Below are 25,506 nucleotides of genomic sequence, written 5' to 3'. Positions count from 1 at the left end.
AATGAAAACTGCCCTTTTCCAGTCCTGTGGCCACTGCTGAGTTTTCCAGTTTGCTGGCATATTGAGTGCAGCACTTTAACAGCATCATTCTTTAGGATTTGGGATAGCTCAGCTGGAATTACACCACATCCATTAGCTTTGGTTTTAGTAAGGCTTCCTAAGGCCCACTTGACTTCACACTTCAGGATGTCTGGCTCTAGGTGAGTGACCACACCATTGTGCTTATCTGGGTCATTAAGAGCTTTTCTGTACAGGTATTCTGGGTATTCTTGCCACCTCTCCTTAATCTCTTCTGCTTCTGTTAGGTTCTTGCCATTTTTGTCCTCTCTTGTGCCTATCTTTGCATGAAGTATTCCCTTGGTATCTCCAGTTTTCTTGAAGATATCTCTAGTCTTCCCATTCTATTGTTTTCCTCTATTTCATTGTTTTGTTCATTAAGAAGGCTTTCTCTCTCCTTGCTAATTTATTGAACTCTGCATTCAGTTGGAATTCCATAGTAAGCGCATATACCCTTTTAACATGATGGCTAGATGGATTCATTTTCAAGGAAGTTTTTTAAACGGAGGGAGATTGCCAAAATTACTAAATGACTCTATGTAAAGGAAACATTTTAAGGTCTTGTAAAGAAGAAACTCTTATTCTAGTTGAAAATTTGGATATGCAGAAAGGAAAGAAGAATTCAAGAAAAGAACTTATGTGGATGTATCCAAATAGATATTGACAGGTAAAATAGTAATGATAAAGTATCAAATTGTGCATATATGTTTGTATTAGAATTCAAGGGAGCAAAAATGGCATGAGCAGTGAAAACAGTAGAGAGAAATTATGTCTTTTCATTGTTTCAGAAAAGTACAAAAATATAAACTTACTAGACTATTGAGTAAAGAATGCTGTAAAATGTAGGGCACTTACAGAACTGCTTCTGAGTAGCTTCAGGCATGTCAGACTCTGCACGACCCCATAGACAGCACTCCACGAGGTTCCCCTGTCCCTGGAATTCTCCAGGCAAGAACACTGGAGTGGGTTGCCATTTCCTTCTCCAGTGCATGAAAGTGAAAAGTGAAAGTGAAGTCGCTCAGTCGTGTCCGACTCAGTGATCCCATGGACTGCAGCCTACCAGGCTCCTCCATCCATGGGATTTTTCCAGGCAAGAGTACTGGAATGGGTCGCCATTGCCTTCTCCACTTATAGAACTAAGACATATTAAATTTATAAATTCTTATAAAAGAAAGTTAGAAATATTTATTGTGATAGCTAAAAAAGCAACATAATGTAGAATTCAAAGTAACAATATATTATACTTAACTAATAACTATATGTACTTAAATAATATATATAAATAGAGCATATGGTAATCTTAAATTTATATTAAATATATATGGAATAGCTTTCCATTTGAGTTAAGAATGTTTACATTTTAAAATATTTTGTTTAACATAGCTATGTATGTAAAACAGTTATTTTAATAAGTGCTAACTTAAGAGCCATATTATTTTATCAAAAGCCATGAACAGGAAAGTAAAGAAGAAGAACACAAACTGCTTTAGTTAATGTACTCTCACAGTATAAAGCAAGAACCATGTTACAAAAGATGTAGCATGTTTAATAATTATGTATTGAGTATCTAAGCTATTAGCAATTTAAAAATGTATATACTGAATAGCACAAGGTCAACACAGATTTGAAAACCATGCATAAATAATCATAAATGGAGATTTAAACAATTTATCACCACTACTTATCAAGCAAGCAGATATAGCAGTAGGCAATAGAAATATCTAAACTAGACAAGTAACCAGTACATATACGAACACACACACATACACTAACATGCTGCTGCTGCTAAGTCACTTCAGTCTTGTCCGACTCTGTGTGACCCCATAGACAGCAGCCCACCAGGCTCCATCCCTGGGATTCTCCAGGCAAGAACACTGGAGTGGGTTGCCATTTCCTTCTCCAATGCGTGAAAGTGAAAAGTAAAGTGAAGTCGCTCAGTCTTGTCCGACTCTTAGCGACCCCATGAACTGCCTACCAGGCTCCTCCATCCATGGGATTTTCTAGGCAAGAGTACTGAAGTGGGGTGCCATTGCCTTCTCTGTACACTAACATAGAATATTCTTATTTTTTAAGTTCAAATGAACATTTCCCAAAAATTCGCTATATATGCCTAAGTCTAATGGTGTCACAACATTAGCCTCCAGCCAAGTTTGGCAAATGGGCACTTGAAATGTGAATATTCAAATTTAATTTTTAATTAATTAGAAGAAATAAACATTTCAGATTGATTTCATAGTCACATCAGCCATATGTAATAGACATACAGAACATTTCCAGGTTAATGAAAAATTCTCTAACTAGTTTACCTAATTAGAAGTCAATAACCAAAATTTTGAAAATCTTTATCTGGTTTTATATTCAGTAATCTATTTCTAAATAACATATGAACCAAGGAAAAGTCAAAGTCAAATTTCATAATTTTATATGAATTAAAAGAAAAATACAACAACAAGATTCTGTCTTGTGACATATTACTTGGGTTAAATGCACACATTATAAACAAAAAACAAAAGATAGAAGAAATCTGAGCATGCTTGACAAGAAACTTGAAATGAGAAAGCAATTTTGGTGAAATTAAAGTAGTTGACATAAAGACGAAGGAAGAAAATAGCAAATATGAAAAATCATGAAAAAGAAAAAAATTACAATAGAGGGGAAAAAAAGGGTCAAAGCTATTTTCATTTGAAAGACAATAAACTTAATAAATGACATGTGGAGAATAGAGAACACATGAATCTTTTATATCTATATAAATATGGCAATCCAATGCTCCTGCTACTGCGAAGGCACATCAGTTGTGTCCGACTCTGTGCGACCCCATAGACGGCAGCCTGCCAGGCTTTTGCATCCCTGGGATTCTCCAGGCAAGAACACTGGAGTGGGTTGTCGTTTCCTCTCCAGTACAAGAGCGTGAAAAGTGAAAGTGAAGTCCCTCAGTCGTGTCAGACTCTTACCAGCACCATGAACTTCAGCCCAGGCCCCTCCATCCATGGGATTTTTCCAGGCAAGAGCACTGGAGTGAGTCGCCAGGGCCTTCTCCGTGACAATCCAATCAGATCAGATCAGATCAGTTACTCAGTCGTGTCCGACTCTTTGCGACCCCATGAATCGCAGCACGCCAGGCCTCCCTGTCCATCACCAACTCCCGGAGTTCACCCAGACTAATGTCCATCGAGTCAGTGATGCCATCCAGCCATGTTATCCTCTGTCGTCCCCTTCTCCTCTTGCCCCTAATCCCTCCCAGCACCAGAGTCTTTTCCAACGAGTCAACTCTTTGCATGAGGTGGCCAAAGTACTGGAGTTTCAGCTTTAGCATCAGTTCTTCCAAAGAAATCCCAGGGCTGATGTCCTTCAGAATGGACTGGTTGGATCTCCTTGCAGTCCAAGGGACTCTCAAGAGTCTTCTCCAACACCACAGTTCAAAAGCATCAATTCTTCAGTGCTCAGCCTTCTTCACAGTCCAACTCTCGCATCCATACATGACCACAGGAAAAACCATAGCCTTGAATAGATGAACTTTTGTTGGCAAAGTAATGTCCCTGCTTTTGAATATGCTATCTAGGTTGGACATAACTTTCCTTCCAAGGAGTAAGCGTCTTTTAATTTCATGGCTGCAGTCACCATCTGTAGTGATTTTGGAGCCCAGAAAAATAAAGTCTGACCCTGTTTCCACTGTTTCCCCATCTATTTCCCATGAAGTGGTGGGACCGGATGCCACGATCTTCGTTTTCTGTATGTTGAGCTTTAAGCCAACTTTTTCACTCTCCTCTTTCACTTTCATCAAGAGGCTTTTGAGTTCCTGTTCACTTTCTGCTGTAAGGGTGGTGTCATCTGCATATCTGAGCTTATTGATATTTCTCCCAGCAATCTTGATTCCAGCTTGTGTTTCTTCCAGTCCAGTGTTTCTCATGATGTACTCTGCATATAAATAAAATAAGCAGGGTGACAATATACAGCCTTGACGAACACCTTTTCCTATTTGGAACCAGTCTGTTGTTCCATGTCCAGTTCTAACTGTTGTTTCCTGACGTGCATACAAATTTCTCAAGAGGCAGATCAGGTGGTAGACGTTGGCAATTTGATTCTTTGTTGTTGATAAAATTGCCAACATCTGTTGGATCATTGGAAAAGCAAGAGACTTCCAGAAAAACACCTTCTGCTTTGTTGAGTATGCCAAAGCCTTTGACTGTGTAGATCACAACAAAGTGTGGAAAATTATTCAAGAGATAGGATTACCAGACCACCTGACCTGCCTCCTGAGAAATCTGTATGAAGGTCAAGAAGCAAGTTAGAACCAACATGGAAGAGCAGACTGGTTCCAAATTGGGAAAGGAATATGTCAAGGCTGTATACTGTCACCCTGTTTATTTAACTTCCAAGCAGGGCACATCATGTGAAATGCCAGGCTGGTTGAACCACAGCTGGAATCAAAATTGCTGGGAGAAATATCAATAACCTCAGATATGTAGATGACACCACCCTTATGGCAGAAAGCAAAGAAATAAAGAGCCTCTTGATGAAAAGGAAATAGGAGAGTGAAAAAACTGGCTTAAAACTTAACATTCAAAAAGCGAAGATCATGTTATCCAGTCCCATCAGTTTATGGCAAAAAAAATGGGGAAACAATGGAAACATTGAGAGATTTTATTTTTTTGGACTCCAAAATCATTGCAGATTTGACTGCAGCCATGAAATTGAAAGACGTTTGTTCCTTGGAAGGAAAGCTATGACCAAACTAGACAGCATATTAAAATCAGAGACGTTACTTTAAGGTCCGGCTAGTCAAAGCTTGGTTTTTCAGTAGTTATGTATGGATGTGAGAGTTGGACCATATAGAAAGCTGAGCACTGAAGAATTGATGCTTTTGAACTGTGGTGATGGAGAAGACTCTTGAGAGTCACTTGGGCTGGGAGGATATCAAACCAGTCCATCCTGGGGAAAATCAGTCCTGAATATTCATTGGAAGGACTGATGCTGCGGCTAAAACTTCAATACTTTGGCTACCTGATGGGAGGAACTGACTCCCTGGAAAAGACCCTGACACTGGGAAAGATTGAAGGCGGGAGGAGAAGGGGACAACAGAGGATGAGATGGTTGGATGGTGTCACCGAGTTGATGGACATGAGTTTGAGCAAGCTCTGGGAGCTGGTGATGGACAGGGAAGCCTGGCATAGTGCAGTCCATGGGGTTGCCGAGTCAGACATGACTGAGTGACTGAACTGAAACCTGACAAAACAATTATGGTTTTTACAGATGTTAAACAGACAATAAATCTGTATTATAAAAACTTTTTACAACCCATATGAATCAGAATGTCTAGAAAATGCAAATTACCAAATATAGTAAAACAACCATAAACCTGTATAAGCTTAACATGTGTTAAATATATTAAATTCACTGTATAAACCTTCCTACAAAATATTCTAGGAGCCCTAATGGTATCAGTAGTGAATAATAACACTTAAAACTATGCCAGGTCTTTCACCATAAAACAGAGGCTTCCATAGAGCCTTGATAACAAAACCTGTCAAGTTATATAATATCAATGGACTCAGTCCAAACTCTTTGTGATAAGTGGATGAAGAAAATCATCTTAATCTAAATATGATATATGCAGTGATTTTTCAAAGGAAGACAATATAGAAAGATTTTTGTGGTTTTAGTTCAGGAATGCATAATTGGTCAACATTTGAAGGAAAGGGATATTTCAAAAACATTTAAAAAATTTCTCATTCCATTGAAAGAAAAATAGTAAAATAGTAACATGACTGATTGCATACAAAACCTATAAGAAAATTATGAATACTATGGAATTGCTTTTAAGTTAGAAAGGTATATGAAAAAACCTTAGAAAACACATATTTCAGCATGAAGTATTGAAATATTCTTCCCCAGTATAGGAAGGATACTTATAAGACTTTTACTGTACCATCTCTTCAACACTGGAAATAAAAGCCAATTGGGTAAAAATAAGTCAAAAACAAGAAAAACAAAAAAAAGAAAAGAAAAACAAGAAAAAGTTATTGCACCTGGAGGGAAGAAATAAAACGTAGTTATTCAGAGATGCACTATCTATTTACACAAACAATCCAGAGGAATATATATGTGAAATGATAAAATTAATACATACAATCAGAGAAATCATTGGGCACGATTCTATTTGTAGCAGCAACAATTACTACAAATTTAAAAACAAAATTGCTATTTACAAAAGCATGGCTATGAAATGTCCATATTTGTGTGAAATTTCAATGTTGGAAACTATAAAATATTCTAGGAGGATTTTGCTGGTGGTCCAGTGGTTTGGATTACTTGCTTCCCGGTGCAGGGAGTGGGCGTTGGATCCCTGGTCACTGAATCAAGATACCACATGCTGAACAGTGTCACACAAATAAAGAAATAAATAAAAATTGATCAATAAAATAGGCAGAATTTAAAGAAAACCTAATTGATTGGAAGGATAAAGCATGATATTGACTGGAAGAGTCAATATTGTAAGATGATTATCTTCAGAAATTATTTTAAAGATTAAATGCAGTCCCAAAGCAGTTACTTTTTAAAAACTTTATTGAGGTGTAATTTACAGAGCATAAAATTTATCCATTTAAAATATATAAATCCATGATTTTGAAATTATTCACAGTTTACGACCGTCACTACTATCAAACTCTAGAAAGCATTCGTCACTAATCAATTTGCAGTCTTTTCCTATTCCGTCTCCTCACAACCCTTAGTAATTATTCATCTACTTTTGGTCTCTCTACTCCTGTTTTTGATATTACATGGAAATGTGCTCACACAATATGCAATCTTTTAGAAGTTTGAATGCCATAAACACTTGAGCAAAAAAAGTGAGACACAAAAGTAACTATACCTATATTCTGGATGTGTATATGATACTTCAGTGGGGTTTTCCAGGTGGCAACTAGTGGTAAAGAGACTGCCTGCCAGTGCAGATGAGGGTTTGATCCCTGGGTCAGGAGGGTCCTCCAGGGAATATGAAATGATAGCCCACTCCAGTAGTCTTTTTTTAAAAAAAATTAATTTATTTTAATTTGAGGATAATTAGTTTAAAATACTGTGGTATTTTTCTCATACATGGACATGAATCAGCCATGGGTGCACATGTGTTCCCCGCTCCCACATACTTGAAAAGTCTATTCTTTACAACTGTGTCTCTTTTGTTGCCTTGCATATAGGATCATTGTTACCTTCTTTCTAAAGTCCATATATATGCATTAATATAGTGTATTGATGGTTCTCTTTCTGATTTAGTTCCCTCTGTATAATAGGCTCCAGTTTCATCCACCTCATTAAAACTGATTCAAATGCTGGGAAAACCAGTCAACCATATGCAAAAGAATGAAATTAGAACACTTTCTAACACCATAAACAAAAATAAACTCAAAATGGATTAAAGATCTAAGTTTAACACCAGAGACTATTAAAAGTCTTAGAGGAAAACAGAGGCATAACATCCTCTGACATAAACCACAGCAAGATTCTCTATGACCCACCTTGCAGAGTAATTGAAATAAAACAAAAATACAAATGGGACCTAGGTAAACTTAAAAGCTTTTGCACAACGAAGGAAACTATAAGCCAGGTGGAAAGGCAGCCTTCAGGATGGAAGACAATAACAGCAAATGAAACAACTGACAAAGAACTAAGCTCCAAAATATACAAGCAGTTCATGCAGCTCAATACCAGAAAAATGAACAACCCAATCAAAAAGTGGGCCAAAGAAGTAAACAGACATTTCTCCAAAGAAGATATAGAGAGGGCTAATAAACCACACGAAAAGACATGTAGGTTTCTCATATCACAACACCACCTATTACTAGAGAAATGCAAATTAAAAACACAATGAGATATCCTCTCTGCCGGTCAGAATGGCCACCATAAAAAAGTCGACAAACAACAATAGCTGGAGAGGGTGTGGAGAAAAAGGAAACCCTCTTACACTGTTGATGGGAATGCAAACTGGTACAGCCACTATGGAGAACAGTGTGGAAATTCCTTAAAAATCTGGGAATAGAACCACTCCAGTATTCTTGACTGGAGAATTCCTTGGACAGAGAAGCCTGACAGCCTATAGTCCATGGGGTCTCAAAGAGTCAGACACAACTGAACGAATGAGCACACACAATTATATTTCAACTCTTTTTGAAAATCATTCATTATCAGAAAAAATTATATAATTCATTTTAAAATGTATGCAATCAGAATATTATTTCCATTTCATAAAAGGTCAAGTTACCCAAGAGCATCCAAACTCATATTTTAATTCTCAGGCTTATGCTTGCAATGGTATGTATTTGGAAACTGACAGTCTTCTGCTTTTATGCCCCATAAAGATTGTACAGCACAGTTATGTTCACCAGGTATATTGTCTGTTATCCTGTTATGGAAAAATGCATAATTCTGTTAACAATAGCATTTTCCATGCAACTGTAATACAAGATATTTTGAAAATGGGTAATGAAGTCTTTAATAACATTTCAGTAAGCTCTTGTTACTAGGAAATCAGGCTACAGAGTAGCCTGGTTTTCAACATTGGTATCAACATTTTATTAACTTTCAATATCTTCCTTCAGCTTTCTGTAATTCGACTAAAACAAATGTATTCATGTTATTTTAAAAATATTTCTTTTTTTCCTCCTCTATAAAGCATTCTTTTTAAAAACTTACTGTAGTTTGCAAGTTGAACCATTTAGCCACTTCCAAGGACGACTGCGGCCTTCACGAGAGACTTGAATCCACGATATAATTGATAGGGACATCAGAAATTTCTAGCCCAAAATAAAGAATTTTCACTTAAATAGTCCTTATGAAATGTTTTTGTTAATTTTTAAAATGCAAGTCAAAGGATATGTTCTTTCATAGCATCTTTCATTCTTTGAACAAATTGAGCATGTTAGATTTTAATCTAACATTAAAAAACATAGGAGTTGAAAGTTCGAAGTTTTAATAGTGCCATAAATATTAACCAATATCTGTACTTTTGATTCAAAATTAACTCAACATTTATACTTATCAGTTTCACTGTGTTCTAATGTTAATAAGGAAAATTCCTTTTTTTTCGACAGCCATTTAATAAAGGGAATATTTACAAAGACATGAATTAGTTGTAGGGATCCCACAAAAGAATACACCTTGCATAACAACTTGGGGAGACTTACAGCTGTGAACCACATCTAACATTAAGCCTAAGGGATAAGAAGGTGGAGTAATTCAATATGTGCAATGAGGAAAATTCTGATTCATATAATTTCATTTTTCCTCATGTCAAAACTCACATAGTAAGGCTTTAAATAAGTCTTTAGATTCCATGACATTCATTTTTCTGGATATTGTGACAATATCAGTGGATTTCTCTACTATTATATGTTTCTCAGAATTTCAGTTTTAGAGGGAAATTAAGGAAATGAAATTGAGAAAATAAGTGACATGAGAGCCGGATTTGGTTTTCTGAGCCTGACACCATTCTTTGACTAGATAAACCCCAAAGCCATCTGTTTCTGTATTGGTGGAATCCAGTGGACCAGACAAGGGGTCAGAGACTCATTTCTCTCTGCTCCTCCCTGCTAAGTTCAACTGTAAACATGGGAACTAGTGAAAGACAGGAGAAAGGAGAACTCTGAAAGGTGGAAAGAGAAGCGTGATGTGGCTTGAGACTTCCCAGCAGCTCCACTTCTCTGTAATCGCTTATCACTTCTCAGTGATGAGAAAACAAGGTGGGAGGTGAGGGAAAGATAATTAGGGGCATCTTGTATCTCCCCACCAACCAGAGGAAAGTGACCTAGGCCTCTTACTTCCCAAACACCCCATACTTAACCTAGCTGTTGGGGGTGGCACAGGTAATCCGTTCCTCCTGTGTGTTGAGAGAATCGTGTAGGCAACACCAGGTAAGCCTTACAAGGTGATCCATCAGGACACTTACTAACAAGCAGCAGTTAGAGAAATTGCCTCTGTTTCCTCCACTGAGAGACACTAGGGTCGGGTGATAGGGGTGGGGGTGGGACCAGTAAAGGGGGTGTCTTGACTAAAACTACTGAAGCTAAGAAGCCTCTTTATCTCTGAGGGTGTAAGACTCCATCTCCACCCAGCGGCATTGGAAAGAATGGATCTTAACTGTTAAATTCACACATTGAGCTGTGGAAATTTACAAACTTCACACAAATGCAAAAATTTGGAGGAACTGCAAAATATCATATGGCAGTGATGAGACAGGGACAACCTGTATGATTCCATGTCCTGGAGTAGAAAATGGCAACCCACTTCAGTATTCTTGCCTAGAAAATTCCATTGACACAGGAGCCTGACAGGCTGACGTTAATGAGGTTGCAAAGAGTCAGACACGACTGTACGACTAAGCACGAACACGGATTCCATGTATATGATTCAAAAGCAATCAAAGAGATTCTATAATATCAAATGTCAGGACAGTTAGTAAATAAAGAGATGGAGACGTGATAAGATATTACAGAGGGGTGGGGCTGCTGGGAAGTTGAACTTCTATTCCGTGATCTGATACACAATTACATAATTCTATAGGCAAAATCATATGTTTATTTTCTTGATGTATGGTAAAATTAGATACATAGTGTATTTTAGAATTTAATAGTATTTGTAGAAGCATGGTTTTCTATGAAAAGCAAGAACCAGAAATTACCACACATGCATGAATGGTATAAAAATGTAAATAAAGTATCATAAAGTTATATTCCATTGTTTAATGGAATACTAGCAGACCTTAAAATAAACAAACTACAAATATGTACAAAAGCACAAGTGAATCCTAACAAATGTAATGTTGACTAAATGAAGCCTTTAGCAAAGTGTTGGAAACATTTAATATCTTACCATTTCCTCTTCATTGTCTATATAAAGCAGAGTAGAATTCTTAGTAGCACAGGATATCAAACTTTCATTCCATGATTTCTTTTCCAAACTAGTATAATAGCAGTTGTTGGAATATGTAAGCCAGTCTTTTGGACAATGACCACAATGACATTCTGAAGAAAGATTATGAATTACTATTCAAAAACAATTTGAATTTGAAAAATAAAAAATTAACTTACACATATGCATAGACATAAACATGTATGCATACATACACATATATAAAATAACATATCTATGCATCCTCAAGGCTGCATATAAAGACATATAAAACAAGTCTCATTCATACATTCATAGAGAGGGTCTGCTCTCATATCCCAATTTATGTCCCCATATAAAGCAAACACATAGAAATATCTACTAGTTACATGTCTTAAAAATCAAGAAATGAAACTTCTATTTTAGAATAGCAAAATTATTTGTCTTTTATCATATTATAACAGGAGGAAATTACAGCCAATTGCCAACAATGGATATGGTGATCATATTGTTGCATAGGGAGAAAGACTCTCCTATAATCATTATTTAGGAATATTGTTGCCTGTTTTTATAATTTATGTTTTATCCCCAGATCTGTTTCTATCTTCACTAGCCTAAGAGAGAGACAAAATACAAACTATATTTATAATAGAAGTTTGAAATCATTATGTACCTTTCGGGAGCTTTGTTACCAGAGAGATCTTATTCTGTTCTGATATTTGGGTACCTAGAAAAAAATGGAAGTAATCTTTTAAAATATTAACATTGATTTAAATAGATAATAATCATTTTAGTTTTCAGTTTAAACCTGGTATTTGTAGGATTTAGGATGAGCTGGAAAATATTGCTTTAAGAATAATTAATGAGGTAATGAAGACTGGGGGGTGTATATTTCATTTATCTTAATGAAAAGACTCCACCACCTCTTACAATAGTTGGTTCAAGCAATCTCAAGAATTAATTTGTTTTTCTCAATAAGGTGTTTCAGTTTCTTAAAGTATATCTTTGAGTTACGAAATCAGAAATTAGCTGTGTATATATTTAATTTTCCCTACAATCATTCTGTAATTTACACTTTGCTCAACTCATTTGCCATTCAATACTTAGGCTAAATGCATGCATTAAAATAAGAATTCTATTCCATAATAATATGATATTTTAGAGGCACTGACAATCATTAAAATGAAAGGTTCAATCATAATCTTTCAACACTTGACTTACGTGGAATAGAAGTTATCACCCTCACTATAGTATACATCAAGACAAAACAGACGATTCCCAAGATCACAACAATGAGCTTCTCTCGAGTTGATGGTGAATCTGCAGGGAGAGAAAAGGAACACTGAGAAAGGAGTGATGGAGACAGTTATTTTAGAAGAACAAAAGATCCCACATCCGTGAGAATTCAAAGACATCAACTTGGATCCCAAAACAATATCTACCATTGCAATCCTCCTCTCAGAATATACCATTCCTTTTTCAGCGAATATAAGGCTTCACGAGTTGTAGATCAAAGACTACAAATTACAGCAATGCCTGGGTAGGTAGTCCTGGAGGAGGGCATGGCAACCATCTCCAGCATTCATGCCTGGAGAATCCCCATAGACAGAGGAGCCTGGCGGGCTACAGTCCATGGGGTGGCAAAGAGTTGGACACAACTGAGCGACTAAGCACAGCACAGCACATATGTCATATTAGAATATTGTACTTCAAACTCCAGCTCTAAGTCTCATTAATAAAAACATGTAAGCGGGTAAATGCTTTACACTTGCAGGGGTAGTTCCTGTCATTCCATTGACATAACGAAAGGCAATTTGAAAGTTTAATCCCACGTAGGTTTTCTCCTGCTCAGCTGCTAAAATTGATCTTTTCAGGATCTTACCTCTCATTTGCTGTCTCCTGGTGTCCTTAACCAGACTTGGTTCTGAGTAGTTTTCCTTTTGGTTCTTCATCTCTGTGGCTGTTTAATGTCAAGGATGTTGCTCTATGGAAACTTCACATAAGTAGTTAATAAATGGTGTATAAAATCACAAGAAACCTTGAAGAGTTAAACTGGGTGATGTGTGAGATCAGTTAACAGCACTTATTTAGCAACTGAGCAAATCCAAGTTTGGTTCTCATTTCAGTAAACCTTTAGACAACTGTTTCATGATAGAGTAAGTAGTTTTAAAAACAGTATTTGGTGTTTAATAACGAAGAGTGGTGGGAATGGGCGGGAGGTGAGAGGCAAACTGAAAGGAGGGGACATATGTACACCTATGATTAATTTATGCTGATGTATGACAGAAATCAAACCAATACTGTAAACCAGTCTCAATCAGTTAAAAACAAGTAAATATTTAAAAAAATATTCTGTTTGACATAATGTTACTTGTTTATTGGAACAATGAAAATTAGCAGATTACTGGACAAGTTCATGAATAGTAATATCCTGATGAATTGAAAGTCAAAATTCACAGAAACCCTTTAAAATTGTTATAATATCTTTGTTCAAATTAAAGTGCATATTGGAAAAACATGTACCAATTATATAGGTAAGTTTAAAATCCATTAAAAGTTAAAGACAGCTTTCTATGACGAGGGAATAACAGTATTGGCATATATGGTACACTCTGCATTAAACTACTTTAATTGGGACATTCATTAATGAAAAGGGAATGAGATGCTATCAAATAATTCTTCTAATTTGAGTGATTGTGGAGCTCTAAGAAATCATTAAAAAATTAAAGAAATATTTTACATGTTAAAAATGGTACATGACATATTAAATTCTCCAAAAGTTTTTATCATATAAAGACAAAACAATGTTAAAATGACATTAAATACTTATTTTACATGAGTAATTGACAATGGCTAAGATACGAAATCACAAAATGATAAGGAAAAGCATACATCATTTATGGAAGAACAATGTTGGTACAAACTTCCAGGACGATCCTGAGGCTGTTAAGTCAATGAGGGAAGCTTTAGTTGTATCAGCAATTATAAGAAGTCAATAATGTGCCTTAATAATTCAGTTAATGGATTCTGTAGTCAGTGCAATCTACAATTAATTCTGGCCTTCAAATTTACAATGTGTGACCTTTAAAAATTATTTAGTATTTAGCAAATGAGTTCACTAATCTAAAATGAGAATAAAGATATGTATGATATAAAGCAAGTAAAAAACCTAATATTAAATTTGACTTTTATTTTATTTCTTATTTTAATGCAATTGCCATTGTATTATTCATATCAGGCAATGTAATTTATTAGACAGAAATCTCTGTGTTACTGTGATTTATCTTTCTTCAATATTGCGATCAAGTTTTTATAAAGCATTTGATCCTATATAATTGAGGTAATCCAGCATTTTACTGGAGGTACCATATTCTGATTTTTACTTTAACTAGATCAGTGAAGAATTATATTGGCCATTCACAATTCTATGAATCCATTTTAAGATTCTATTTTTAAGGGCTGAGTTAAATATTTAATACTGTATCTAATTATATGTCTATTGATGACAAAATACAATGTTAACTGTCCCTTGTCCTGATGCTACTGATACTCCGTCTTAAATTGCAATGATTAACAAAATCAGTTACACATGTATGTATTCACTTGAATAACGTCTGCAGGCAAGAATTTGAACATTTTAAGAAATCTTCCCAAATACTTCATATTTTATTCTTATTTTCTCCCAAAATTAAAATACCCAAATATCAAATACAGATACCAGTATCTCTTTAATTTGTTTGCTTAGTAATTGTCCCTAAGTCGAACCACATTGGCATTTGTAATCTCCTGCTAAATGAGATGAGGAATTAGAAAGGAGAGGGAAACACATACCTTCTACAGGCCAGAGTCCTGCCTCTTCTCGTGAGTGGCCAGGTTACTGTGAAAATCAAACAATGTCTGTGGTCTTCACAGACTGCCCTGTGAAGGCCCAGAGTGAAACAATAGTGAAAAAAGTACATTCTTATCACCGTGTCACTGAAACAGGAAATTCTTACGCTTGGGTATTTTGAAGACAGGTTATCTCGTCACACAACTCCAGAATATAGGAGACTTTGGATATGTAGTGTATCAGTTAGTTTCTTCCTTGGTGAGTTCCTCTGAGAATTGATTTCACTTTCTAAAAGATATAGGGGGACAAAGGACATGATCACCCTGCTGTTAACTTGCTTTCACTTCATTCATCAATGCTGAACATTTACGCCTTGTCAAGAGTAACTTCAATGTTTAAGTTTACTTTTAGATAAGTTTACTAAATCTAGGCATTATTTATTTTTTCCATATAATCTCATTGTGTCATTTCTATTATAATGCAGGAAATCATAATTCCATTGACAGTTTGTATTTAAGGATACTTGTCCCTAATTCATAAGAGTTACTACATATTAAACTTTTTTCAGTTCAGTTCAGTCACTCGGTCGTGTCTGACTCTTTGTGACCCCATGAATCGCAGCACATCAGGCCTCCCTGTCCATCACCAACTCCCGGAGTTCACTGAGACTCAATGTCCATCGAGTCAGTGATGCCATCCAGCCATCTCATCCTGTGTTGTCCCCTTCTCCTCCTGCCCCCAATCCCTCCCAGCATCAGAGTCTTTTCCAATGAGTCAACTCTTCCATGAGGTGGCCAAAGTACCGGAGTTTCAGCTTTAGCATTCCTTCCAAAGAAATCCCAGGGCTGATCTCCTTCAGAATGGACTGGTTGGATCTCCTTGCAGTCCAAGGGACTCTCAAGAGTCTTCTCCAACACCACAGTTCAAAAGCATAAATTCTTCGGCACTCAGCTTTCTTCACAGTTCAACTATCACATCCATACATGATCACAGGAAAAGCCATAGCCTTGACTAGACAGACTTTTGTTGGCAAAGTAATATCTATGCTTTTGAATATTCTATTTAGGTTGGTCATAACTATCCTTCCAAGGAGTAAGCGTCTTTTAATTCCATGGCTGCAGTCACCATCTGCAGTGATTTTGGAGCCCAGAAAAATAAAGTCTGACACTGTTTCCACTGTTTCCCCATCTATTTCCCATGAAGTGATGGGACCGGATGCCATGATCTTCGTTTTCTAAATGTTGAGCTTTAAGCCAACTTTTTCAGTCTCCTCTTTCACTTTCATCAAGAGGCTTTTTAGTTCCTCTTCACTTTCTGCCATGAGGGTGGTGTCATCTGCGCATCTGAGGTTATTGATATTTCTCCCTGCAATCTTGATTCCTGCTTGTGTTTCATCCAGTCCAGCGTTTCTCATAATGTACTCTGCATAGAAGTTAAATAAGCAGGGTGACAATATACAGCCTTGACGTACTCCTTTTCCTATTTGGAACTAGTCTGTTGTTCCATGTCCAGTTCTAACTGTTGCTTCCTGACCTGCATACAAATTTCTCAAGAGGCAGGTCTGGTGGTCTGGTATTCCCATCTCTTTCAGAATTTTCCACAGTTTACTGTGATCCACACAGTCAAATTTTTAGCTTTCTAAAATCTAGAAAAATGGAATATAAATTTGTAGTTATATACCAGTTTCTTGTTGTTCAGTAACAACGCTGTGTCTGACTCTTTGTGACCCTGTGGACCGCAGCAGGCAAAGCTTCCCTGTCCTTCACTATTTCCCTGAGTTTGCTCAAATTCACATCCATTGAAGGGCTTCCCTGACTCAGATGGTAAGGAATCTGCCTGTGATGCAACAGACCCAGGTTCAATCCCTGGCTGAGGAAGATCCCCTGGAGAAAGAAATGGCACTCCAGTATTCTTGCCTGGAAAATTCCATGGAGAGAGAAGCCTAGTGGGGCTACTGTCCATGGGTTTACACAGTCGGACATGACTGAAGAGACTGAGCACACCCAAGACTACATGTCCATTGAGTCAGTGAGGTCATCCAGTCATCTAATCCTCTGTGGCCCTCTTCTCCTCTTGCACTGAATCTTTTCCAGCATCATGGTCTTTTCCAATGAGTCAGCTCTTTGCACCAGGTGGCCAAAGTATTGGAGCTTCGGTTTTAGCATCAGTCTTTCACATGAATACTCAGGGTTTATTTCCTTTAGGATTGACTGGCTTGATCTCCTTGTTGTCCAAGGGACTCTCTCCAGCACCTTAGCTGGAAAACATAATTCTTTGGCTCTCAGCCTTTATGGTCCAAATCTTAGATCCATACCTGATCACTGGAAAAGTCATAGCTTTGATTATATGGACCTTTGTTGGCAAAGTCATTTCTCTGCTTTTTAATATGCTATCTAATTTTGTCATGGCTTTACTTCCAAGTAGCAAGCGGTTTTTAATTTCATGACCACAGTCATTGTCCGCAGTGACTTTGGAGCCGAAGAAAATGGAATTTGACACTGTTTCCAGTTTTCCTCCCTCTATTTGTTATGAAGAGATGGGACTGGATGCCATGATCTGTGTTTTTTGATTGTTGAATTTTAAGCCATCTTTTTCATTCTCCTGTTTCACCTGCATCAAGAACCTCTTTAGTTCCTCTTCACCTTCTGCCATTAAACTGGTATCATCTGCTATCTGAGGTTGTTGATATCTCTCCCTGCAATCTTAATTCCAGTTTGTGAGTCATGCAGCCCAGCATTTCATATGATGTACTCTGCATATGAGTGAAATAAACAGGGTGACAATATACAGCTTTGATGTACTCCTTTCCCAATTTGGAACCAACCTGCCATTCCATTGTTCCATGTCCTGTTCTACTGTTGCTTCTTGACCTGCATGCAGATTTCTCAGGAGGCAGCTAAATTGGTCTGGTATTCCCATCTCTTTAAGAATATTCCACAGGTGGTTGTGATCCACACAGTCAAAGGCTTTAGCAGAGTCGATGAGGCAAAAGTAGATTTTTTTCTGGACTTCCCTGGCTTTCTCTATGATTCAATGGATGTTGGCAATTTGATTATCTGCCTTCTCTGAATCCAGCCTGAATATCTGGAAGTTTTCTGTTCATGTCCTGCTGAAGATAGCATGTGAAATGAGGGCAGTTGTAAGATAATTGTAATGTTATTCAGCATTGCCTTTCTTTGGGATTGGGATGAAAACTGACTTTTTCCAGTCCTGTGGCCACTGCTGAGTTTTCCAGTTTGCTGGCATATTGAGTGCAGGACTTTAACAGCATCATTCTTTAGGATTTGGGATAGCTCAGCTGAAATTGGGAGAAGGCAATGGCACCCCACTCCAGTACTATTGCCCGGAAAATCCCATGGATGGAGGAGCCTGGTAGGCTGCAGTCCATGGGGTCGCTAAGAGTCAGACACGACTGAGCGACTTCACTTTCACTTTCCAATTTCCTGCATTGCAGAAGGAAATAGCAACCCACTCCAGTGTTTTTGCCTGGAGAATTCCATGGATGGAGAAGCCTGGTAGGCTACAGTCCATGGGGTTGCACAGAGTCGGACATGACTGAAGCGACTAGCAGCAGCAGCAGCTGGAATTACACCACATCCAATAGCTTTGTTTTTAGTAAGGCTTCCTAAGGCCCACTTGACTTCACACTTCAGAATGTCTGGCTCTAGGTGAGTGACCACACCATTGTGGTTATCTGGGTCGTTAAGAGCTTTTCTGTACAGTTTATCTGGGTATTCTTGCCACCTCTCCTTCTGCTTCTGTTAGATCCTTGCCATTTTTGTCCTCCCTTGTGCCTATCTTTGCATGAAATATTCCCTTGGTATCACCAGTTTTCTTGAAGATATCTCTAGTCTTTCCCATTCTATTGTTTTCCTCTATTTCTTTGTATTGTTCACTTAAGAAGGCTTTCTCTTTCCTTCTAATCTATGGAACTCTGCATTCAGTTGGGTATATCTTTTCCTGCTCCTCTGCCTTTCACTTCTCTTCTTTTCTCAGGTATTTGTAAGCTGTTTGTAAGCTATTTGCAAACTCTATTATGTCCTAGTAATGTAGACTAACATTTGAACTTTCTATAGCAATTGCTAATGGCAACCTATATGGTGATTATCTTTTTTATATTTTATATTAATTAAATAAATAATATTCTATTACCCACTTCATTGAATTATCGCAAGGGAAGCATTCATTAGTGATGCCAAATAATGTAAAATTCAGTAATATTCACTTTTAAAATTTGAAGTGAAAAGTGAAAGTCACTCAGTTGTGTCCAACGTTTTGCAAATGCATCAACCCTACCAGGCTCCTCTGTCCATGAAATTCTCCAGGTAAAAATTCTGGAGTGGGTAGCCATTCCCTTCTTCAGGCGATCTGCCCAATTCATGGATTGAACTGAAGTCTCTTGTACTACAGGAGGATTCTTTACCAGCTGAGCTACAAGGCAAGTGTTAAATGTATTATTCATGTTATCATACACTTTTCTGGTTTCAATTAAATAATTTTGTACACATCATGTCCTTGGTTACATGCCCAAATATGTTGACTCTTCTGGTATTTAACTTTAATAAAATCTATGGTTAATCCACATACAGCCAAGAAAAATACTCAAAATCTAAGAGTATTTTGAATTTACTGTTTATTGCATAAATACATGTTTGTGACTATATCTAAAATGGAAGTACCTAGTGACCTAAGAGAGATAGATAAATTGGATGTCCATAGTAAGTGCAAATACCCTTTTAACATGATGGCTAGATGGATTCATTTTCAAGGAAGTTTTTTAAATGGAGGGAGATTGCCAAAAGTACTAAATGACTCTATGTAAAGGAAACATTTTAAGGTCTTGTAAAGAAGAAACTCTTATTCTAGTTGAAAATTTGGATATGCAGAAAGGAAAGAATTGAAGAAAAGAACTTATGTGGACATATCCAAATAGATATTGAAAGGTAAAATAGTAACGATAAAGTATCAAATTGTGCATATATGTTTGTATTAGAATTCAAGGGAGCAAAAATGGCATGAGCAGTGAAAACAGTAGAGAGAAATTATGTCTTTTTGTTGTTTCAGAAAAGTACAAAAATATGAATTTACTAGACTATTGAGTAAAAAATGCATGCTGTAAAATGTAGGGCACATATAGAACTGCTGCTGAGTTGCTTCAATTGTGTCTGACTCTGCACGACCCCATAGACTTCAGCCCACCAGGCTCCCCTGTCCCTGGGATTCTCCAGGCAAAAACACTGGAGTGGGTTGCCATTTCCTTCTCCAGTGCATGAAAGTGAAAAGTGAAAGTGAAGTCGCTCAGTTGTGTCCGACTCTTAGCGACCCCATGAACTGCAGCCTACTAGGCTCCTCCATCCATGGGATTTTCCAGGCAAGAGTACTGGAGTGGGGTGCCATTGCCTTCTCTGTACACTAACATAGACTATTCTTATTTTTTAAGTTCAAATGAACATTTCTCAAAAATTCACTATAAATGCCTAAGTCCAGTTACATTACTAAAAAAGCTACAGAACTATGGTGTCAAACACTAGCCTCCAGCCAAATTTGGCAAGTGGGCACTTGAAAGGTGAATATTCAAATTTAATTTTTAATTAATTAGAAGAAATAAACATTTCAGATTGATTTCATAGTCACATCAGCCATATGTAATAGACATACAGAATATTTCCAGGTTCATGAAAATTTCCCTAAGCAGTTTACCTAAAATAGAAATCAATAACCAAAATTTTGAAAAACTTTATTGGCTTTGTATTCAGTAATCTATTTCTAAATAACATATGAACCAAGGAAAAATCAAAGTCAAATTTCATAATTTTATATGAATTAAAAGAAAAATGTAACAACAAGATTCTGTCTTGTGACATATTAATTCAGTTAAATGCATACATTATAAATAAAAAAAAAAGAAAGAAGAAATCTGAGCATGCTTGACAAGAAACTTGAAATGAAAAAGCAATTTTGGTGAAATTAATATAATTGACATAAAGACAAAGGAAGAAAATAGCAAATATGAAAAATCATGAAAAAAATTACAGTAGAGAGGAATAAAGGGTCAAGCTATTTTCATTTGAAAGACAATAAAAGTAATAAATGACATGTGGAGAATAGAGAAAACACAAATCTTTTATATCTATATAAATATGACAATCCAGTGCTCCTGCTGCTGCGATGTCATGTCAGTTGTGTCCAACTCTGTGTGACCCCATAGATGGCAGCCTGCCAGGCTTTTCCATCCCTGGGATTCTCCAGAGAAGAACACTGGAGTGGGTTGCCATTTCCTTCTCCAGTACATGAAAGTGAGAAGTGAAAGTGAAGTCGCTCAGTCAGGTCCGACTCTTAGCGACACCATGAACTTCAGCCCAGGCTCCTCTGTTCATGGGATTTTTGCAGGCAAGAGCACTGGAGTGGGTTGCCAGGGCCTTCTCCGTGACAATCCAATAGATGTTGGCAATTTGATTCTTTGTTGTTGATAAAATTGCCAACATCCTGTTGGATCATTGGAAAAGCAAGAGACTTCCAGAAAAACACCTTCTGCTTTGTTGACTATGCCAAAGCCTTTGACTGTGTATATTACAACCAACAGTGGAAAATTATTCAAGAGATAGGATTACCGGGCCACCTGACCTACCTCTTGAGAAATCTGTATGTAGGTCAAGAAGCAAGTTAGAACCGGACATGGAAGAGCGGACTGGTTCCAAATTGGGAAAGGAGTATGTCAAGGCTGTATATCGTCACCCTGTTTATTTAACTTCCATGCAGAGCACATCATGCGAAATGCCAGGCTGGATGAAGCACAGCTGGAATCAAGATTGCTGGGAGAAATATCAATAACCTCAGATATGCAGATGACACCACCTTATGACAGAAAGCGAAGAACGAAAGAGCCTCTTGATGAAAATGAAATAGGAGAGTGAAAAAGCTGGCTTAAAACTTAACATTCAAAAAGCGAAGATCATGGTATCCAGTCCCATCAGTTTATGGCAAAGAAATGGGGAAACAATGGAAACAGTGAGAGACTTTATTTTTTTGGACTCCAAAATCATTCAGATTTGACTGCAGCCATGAAATTGAAAGACACTTGTTCCTTGGAAGGAAAGCTATGACCAAACTAGACAGCGTACTAAAATCAGAGACATTACTTTAAGGTCTGTCTAGTCAAAGCTTGGTTTTTCAGTAGTCATGTATGGATGTGAGAGTTGGACCATATAGAAAGCTGAGCACTGAAGAATTGATGCTTTTGAACTGCGGTGATGGAGAAGACTCTTGAGAGTCCTTTGGGCTGGGAGGAGATCAAACCAGTCCATCCTGGGGAAAATCAGTCCTGAATATTCATTGGAAGGACTGATGCTGCAGCTGAAACTCTAATACTTTGGCCACCTGATGGGAGGAACTGATTCACTGGAAAAGACCCTGACGCTGGGAAAAATTGAAGGTGGGAGGAGAAGGGAACAACAGAGGATGAGATGGTTGGATGGTGTCACCAAGTCGATGGACATGAGTTTGAGCAAGCTCTGGGAGTTGGTGATGGAGAGGGAAGCCTGGCATAGTGCAGTCCATGGGGTCACAAAGAGTCAGACACGACTGAGGGACTGAACTGAACTGAAACCTGACAAAACCATTATGATTTTTATGGATGTTAAACAGACAATAAAGCTGTATTATAAAAACTTTTTACGATCCGTATGAAATAGAATGTCTAGAAAATGCAAATTACCAAATATAGTACAACAACCATAAACCTGTATAAGCTAAACATGTGTTAAATATATTAAGTTCACTGTATAAACCTTCCTACAAAATATTCTAGGAGCCCTAATGGTATCAGTAGTGAATAATAACACTTATAACTATGCCATGTCTTTCACCATAAAATAGAGGCTTCCATAGAGCCTTGATAACAAAACATGTCAAGTTACATAATATCAATGGACTCAGTCCCAACTCTTTATGATAAATGGATGAAGAAAATCATCTTAATCTAAATATGATATATGCAGTGATTTTTCAAAGGAAGAAAACGGAGAATGATTTTTGTGGTTTTTATTTCAGGAATGCATAATTGGTCAACATTTGAAGGAAAGAGATGTTTCAAAAACATTAAAAATTTTCTCATTTCATTTAAAGAAAAATAGTAAAATGGTAAAATGACTGATTGCAAACAAAACATATAAGAAAATTATGACTACTATGGAATTGCTTTCATGTTAGAAAGGTATATGAAAAAACCTTAAAAAACACATATTTGAGCATGAAGTATTGAAATATTTCCCCCCGTATTGGAAAGATATTTACAAGACCTTTATTATATCATCTGTTCAACATTGGAAATAAAAGGCAGTTGGGTAAAAACAAGTCAAAAACAAGAAAAACAAAAACAAAAAAAAAAAAGAAAAGAAAAACAAGAAAAAGCTATTGCACCTGGAGGGAAGAAATAAAACATGATTATTCAGAGATGCACTATTTATTTACATAAAAAATCCAGAGGAATATATATTTGAAATGATAAAATTAATACATACAATCTGAGAAGTCATTGGGCACAGTTCTATTTGTAGCAGCATCAATTACTACAAATTTAAAAACAAAATTGCTATTTACAAAAGCATGGCTATGAAATGTCCATATTTGTGTGAAATTTCAATGTTGGAAACTATAAAATATTCTAGGGGGATTTCGCTGGTGGTCCAGTGGTTCGGATTACTTGCTTCCCGGTGCAGGGAGTAGGCGTTTGATCCCTGGTCACTGAATCAAGATACCACACGCTGAACAGTGTCACACAAATAAATAAATAAATAAAAATTGATCAATAAAATAGGCAGAATTTAAAGAAAACCTAATTGATTGGAAGGATAAAGCATGATATTGACTGGAAGAGTCAATATTGTAAGACGATTATCTTCAGAAATTATTTTAAAGATTAAATGCAGTCCCAAAGCAGTTACTTTTTAAAAACTTTATTGAGGTGTAATTTACAGAGCATAAAATTTATCCATTTAAAATATATAAATCCATGATTTTAAAATTATTCACAGTTTACGATCGTCACTACTATCAAACTCTAGAGAGCATTCATCACTAATCAATTTGCAGTCTTTTCCTATTCTGTCTCTTCACAGCCCTTAGTAACCACGAATCTACTTTTGGTCTCTCTACTCTTATTTTTGATATTACGTGGAAATGGGTTCACACAGTATGCAATCTTTTAGAAGTTTGAATGCCATACTGTTGAGCAAAAAAAGTGAGACATAAAAGTAATGATACCTGTATTTTTGGATGTGTATATGATATTTCAGTGGGGTTTTCCAGGTGGCACTAGTGGTAAAGAAACTGCCTGCCAACGTAGGAGAAGAGGGTTTGATCCCTGGGTCAGGAAGATCCTCCAGGGAATATGAAATGATAGCCCACTCTGGTAGTCCCTTTTTAAAAAATTAATTAATTTATTTTAATTGGAAGATAATTACTTTAAAATACTGTGGTATTTTTCTCATACATGGACATGAATCAGCCATGGGTGCGCATGTGTTCCCCCATTCAGAACCCCTCTCTCACCTTCCTCCCTCCCCATCCCTTGGGTTGTCCCAGAGCACCAGCTCTGAGTGTCCTGCTTCATGCATCCAACTTGCACTGGTCATCTCTTTTATATATGGGAATATACACGTTTCAATGATATTCTCTCAAATCATCCCACCCTCACCTTCTCCCACATACTCCAAAAGTCTGTTCTTTACATCTGTGTCTCTTTTGTTGCCTTGCATACAGGATCGTTGTTACCTTCTTTCTAAAGTCCATATATATGCATTAATATAGTGTATTGATGGTTCTCTTTCTGATTTAGTTCCCTCTGTATAATAGGCTTCAGTTTCATCCACCTCATTAGAACTGATTCATAAGTTGGGGAAACCGGTCAACCATATGCAAAATAATGAAACTAGAATACTTTCTAATACCGTAAACAAAAATAAACTCAAAATGGATTAAAGATCTAAATTTAACACCAGAGACTATTAAAACACTTAGAGGAAAACAGAGGCATAATACCCTCTGACATAAACCACAGCAAGATTCTCTATGACCCACCTTGCAGAGTAATGGAAATAAAACAAAAATACAAATGGGACCTAGGTAAACTTAAAAGCTTTTGCACAACGAAGGAAACTATAAGCCCGGTGGAAAGGCAGCCTTCAGAATGGAAGACAATAACAGCAAATGAAACAACTGACAAAGAATTAAGCTCCAAAATATACAAGCAGTTCATGCAGCTCAACACCAGAAAAATGAACAACCCAATCAAAAAGTGGGCCAAACAGACATTTCTCCAAAGAAGATATACAGAGGGCTAATAAAACACAGAAAAAGATATGTAGCTTTCTCATATCACAACGTCACTCATTACTAGAGAAATGCAAATTAAAAACACCATGAAGTATTGTCTCTGCTGGTCAGAATGGCCACCACAAAAAAGTCGACAAACAACAATAGCTGGAGAGGGTGTGGAGAAAAAGGAAACACTCTTACACTGTTGATGGGAATGCAAACTGGTACAGCCACTATGGAGAACAGTGTGGAAATTCCTTAAAAATCTGGGAATAGAACCACTCCAGTGTTCTTGACTGGAGAATTTCTTGGACAGAGAAGCCTGACAGCCTATAGTCCATGGGGTCTCAAAGAGTCAGACACAACTGAACGAATGAGCACACACAATTATATTTCAACTGTTTTTGAAAAACATTCGTTAT

At 36.9% G+C, this 25,506-nt stretch overlaps 1 protein-coding gene across 2 annotated transcripts; it reads right to left on the bottom strand.

Moving 5' to 3' along the window:
- Positions 1–8,279: 8,279 nt before the first annotated feature.
- Positions 8,280–14,901, bottom strand: LOC113892471 (NKG2-A/NKG2-B type II integral membrane protein-like). 2 transcript variants are annotated; one of them, XM_027541335.1, is made up of 7 exons: positions 14,773–14,901; positions 12,824–12,934; positions 12,163–12,261; positions 11,615–11,668; positions 10,924–11,075; positions 8,749–8,849; positions 8,280–8,458 (listed from the first exon to the last, which is right to left on the bottom strand). In XM_027541335.1, the coding sequence occupies exons 2-7, from the start codon at positions 12,891–12,893 to the stop codon at positions 8,341–8,343; spliced, it is 594 nt and encodes a 197-aa protein (XP_027397136.1). In that variant the 5' UTR covers positions 12,894–12,934; positions 14,773–14,901; the 3' UTR covers positions 8,280–8,340. The 2 variants fall into 2 exon arrangements, with proteins under 2 accessions (XP_027397136.1, XP_027397137.1); XM_027541336.1 differs by lacking the exon at positions 14,773–14,901 and having other exon boundaries at positions 12,824–13,065.
- Positions 14,902–25,506: the final 10,605 nt, after the last annotated feature.

Source organism: Bos indicus x Bos taurus, chromosome 5 (assembly GCF_003369695.1).
Source record: "Bos indicus x Bos taurus breed Angus x Brahman F1 hybrid chromosome 5, Bos_hybrid_MaternalHap_v2.0, whole genome shotgun sequence".
Lineage (NCBI taxonomy): Eukaryota > Metazoa > Chordata > Mammalia > Artiodactyla > Bovidae > Bos > Bos indicus x Bos taurus.
This window is presented reverse-complemented; position numbering and strand designations above follow the sequence as displayed.